This window comes from Penaeus japonicus, unplaced genomic scaffold (assembly GCF_977035675.1).
Source record: "Penaeus japonicus unplaced genomic scaffold, GWHDUDI00000001_assembly GWHDUDI00000011, whole genome shotgun sequence".
NCBI classification, from domain to species: Eukaryota; Metazoa; Arthropoda; class Malacostraca; order Decapoda; family Penaeidae; genus Penaeus; species Penaeus japonicus.
In genome coordinates this window covers 14,195,955-14,199,851 of record NW_028234413.1, presented here as the reverse complement: position 1 = coordinate 14,199,851, position 3,897 = coordinate 14,195,955, and the positions used below count along the sequence as shown (strand labels likewise).

Here is a 3,897-nt window from a genome sequence, read left to right as displayed (position 1 = left end):
TCTCCTGATCTAGTCACGATAAAGCACACGTCCAAAACATTTTTGTCTTTGGGGTTGGTTGAACCTAACCCTAGTATTACGTCTTATAAATTTGGTAATTCCTGCATAATTTTCCAATACTATGACTGAGAATAGTTTATAGACAATCTATTATAATCAGTCAGTTCTAAAGTAGACTGAGAATAGCTTATAGACAATCTATTATAATCAGTCAGTTCTAAAGTAGAGACCATCACCTTTTTTTAGGAGTTAATTGTTAAATAATTATGAATTGTTTTTTGTGGGTGTGTTTTCATTGATACTGAACTTTATTCACGGCACAACGGCAATAAAACAACAAATTTATATGAATATTTATTATAAATTCTGTACAAATATATATATTATATACACAACCTGATGGATATACAACAGTTTCAGTGATAAAAAGAAATCCATATGTATTATTAACAAATACAAAGGTTAATAATATAGATGACTAACTTCAACATAACATAGTTTGAATAAAAAATAATTATTGTGCTATCCCATTTCAGTTTAAGATAAATGTGTTTACATTTTTACTTAATGCGTCTTTCAGGCATCATTGAGCACTATGTCTGTCTTTCACTGATTGATGCAACCTTTAATATAATCAGCTGAACATAGCCTTTACCATACACTTCACGGCAAAGTGAACCATCCTGACATACCACATTTCAGTATTTTTAGGGTTATTCATAACAAATAAACATAATCCTAATTTCAACACAAAGTCCATCACTTCAAAATTGAGGCTTGAGAACAATGTCACTAACCATCCATCTCACAACTTCCATCCCTGATTTGTTTTGCTTACTTTCCTCTGCGTTCAAGGCTAGTAATTGACAAACAAATTAATCCTCCTTAGGTGGAGCCTCACAATTAAACACATAAAGCCAACAACAATATACAAAGTTCAGACAAGCCACGGTAACCTTAAAGTCTTGAGCAAGAAAGCACCAGATACAGTATTTACAATTGCCAAAACAACCTCTTTGTAAACATACTGTTCTCCCTCTTATCTGAAATGATTATGTCATTCTTATTAGTGGTCGGTAACTAAACTCATTCTAATAATGATCAAGCTTCGGAGTACACGCATGAGCTGCGCTATTGCAAGTGGTTAAAATATTTCTATCAGTATGTGTATGTGCTTCTGCCTGTATAAGCAAGTACATGTCTATACCAACATATTCATGTGTGTGTGTTAATGAATGACATACATTCAAGTACACTTCATAGGTATTCTCTTAAACATTTTGCATTCAAATTCAGTACATGACTTGTGTTAAAGAAACATTGACTGCTTTACAATTAATTTATCTAATCCATTACTTTATATTTGCCATTTTTACTATAAGTCTCATGTAATACTTTTTCATTGTTCCCTATCTGTACACTGTGAAACATCTATCATTATCCTTCACAGCAAATATCTTAGGAAACTGAAAAGATCAAAAATATTTTTTGGTAATGCTTGCAGTAGCAGCAATAATAATAACAAAGCTGATAATATACTAACAATAATACAAAGAAATATAATACTTATGGTAACAATGATAATATAAAAAAATAAAAAAATAAAAAATTACAACAAAAACTTATATTAGTAACAGTTTGTCACAATAATCATACAAATACAATATCAAATAATATTAACATTGCATAATAATAATAATAATAATAATAACAATAATAATAATAATAATAAAAAAAAATAACAATATCAAACAATAAAAATAACAATCCACTTTTATACAAAATATACAAACATTCTCTCACCAGATTATTAATTAAAAGTTCCTGCAGTTTGAATACTTTCCAGTTCATTTCCTAATACTGTCATCAATCTAATGCTGCCTTCGATGTATTGGTATTGTAGCTGACCAGAGTAATATGGCTCCCCTTCACTAACACCTCTATACAGTGTATAAAAAGAGTTTATAAAGCAATAGAAAATATAGCAACTGTATAAATGTTATGTCTTCTGTAACCAGACAGACAGAATCTGCCCACGAAAATAAACAATTTGCAATCCATTATTCCCATCAGACTTCAGTTCCAGTAAGCTCAGATATTTACAATAGGACACAATTAAACAATGAAACAATTCCATTACATTTTTAAGTAGTTATCTTAGTTATATGATGACTCCCCTTTCCACAATCCAACAAAGCGTATGAAAACTATACACATCTTGATTATCTTTTATGATTACTTCTTTACAAGGAAAATTTAAATACATTGTCTTTGCTAGTATCACAAATACATTTACCTTTGAGGTCCTGGGTGATTTATTTCAGAACTAGCTTTCCCTACATATGAATTACTTATTCTAAACATAGCTTGCCCTACTTTTACCTTCTGCCCTGCTTCTACACATATCTTTGTGTCTTTGGGGGCTTCAAAGACGAGAACAATAGTCGAACCTAAATTGAATTCCCCAAAATTACTCCCTCGATTTAATTCTACTGATTTTCCTTTGAAATGCTTGTCTGAGAAGTTATCCTTTTGCCATTTATTTAGGTTTGTTTTTAGGTCGTCGTCAAAATAAACCTTAACTGATCCAACATTGGTGGCGCCAACAGCTGTCATAGAGAAGAAGCCATGTTTCCAACGTCCCATGTAGGCTACCCTTTCATTTAGGATGAAGAGATCCCTCACCCAAGCAGCAATTGATGGATTAACACTAAGCAGTTCTCCAGGGAAGTGTCGACGAAAGTGCACCTGCCAGTCGGCTGAGGAGTGGAAGCGGTGATAATCTCCGGGGGCTAAATAGATGACACAGTGGTAAAGCATGTTGTTGCTGTCATTCAAGCACGACCGGTGGAAGCAACCATCATCAGCTTTACTATCTACTATCATTGGTCCTCCTTTGGTCCAACAATTGGGTCCAAGGAACTTCCGCAATGGGTATGTCACTCCCTGGAAATAAAATAAGTTATTAGTATAGTATAGCAGTTATTAGTAGCATGCTTGTAATTTGTGTTTGACTTAAATATGAGTGATGGTATGAGTTCATGTTGTAATGACAAAATATGAAACATGATTTTTCATCTCAATCAAAATCTCATTTCTCTAACAATGAATGAATTAGAAGACCCCCCCCCAAAAAAAAAAAAAAAAAAAAAAAAACAATAACAACAAACAAACACGCTTTAATTGACTGAACTATGTGTGCACAGTTGGCTCTTAACGCCTTGTGGACTGCTGGCAACACACTGATGCCATGAGTGTTTCTGACCATATGCAAAGTATGTAAGCTGCCACTGACAGTTTGGTTGTTTTGCGGAGTGGTATTCGATGTGAGAATGAGCAGTGTATACATTTGTAAATAGCTTTTCTTTTCTTTATTACAGTTAAGAAAATGTTACTCCATACATTTTACATAAATTCCTGATAGTGATGTTACACTGAGGTATTTAGTTCTAAACATTGTCATAGCTATACCAGTATCCGCTACAAGTCTCAAAACATGCTTATATGCAAAAAAGTGGCAAAGATTTTCAGTACTCTTCATACATAAAAGAGCAAGAGTTAGGCAGAACAAACAGTTAAGGGGCAAATCCTTCTGAATGGCAGCCCCACTTCAGTTACATAGGCCGGTCCATAAGGTGTTAACTTTCATTTGCTTAAGTTTTCTCAATTTAATGATAATGGTACCAATTCTAAAGATGCAAATGTGAGAAATTGAAAATACAGCAAAAATTAAAACATTGAAATAGCTTATGAATACTATTAAATAACAGATAATAATAAAGAGAAGTAAAAGATATGTGGCCTACAAATACAGAATGTGTAGAGTAATTAATGACAATTTCAAAAGCTTGAAATAAATTCTAGTATACTGATGTCTGCATTTTCATTATTTCTAAA

At 32.6% G+C, this 3,897-nt stretch overlaps 1 protein-coding gene across 3 annotated transcripts in view; it reads right to left on the bottom strand.

Annotated features, from left to right (window-relative positions):
- Window positions 1-341: 341 nt before the first annotated feature.
- The window catches only part of Pisd (phosphatidylserine decarboxylase), a 22,100-nt gene continuing 18,544 nt past the window's right edge, over window positions 342-3,897 (bottom strand). For all 3 annotated transcript variants that reach the window (XM_043037212.2, XM_086541635.1, XM_043037213.2), the window contains exon 4: window positions 342-2,946. In XM_043037212.2, the coding sequence (XP_042893146.1) occupies window positions 2,293-2,946 (654 nt within the window). In that variant the 3' untranslated portion in view covers window positions 342-2,292. The remainder of the gene's footprint in view (window positions 2,947-3,897) is intronic.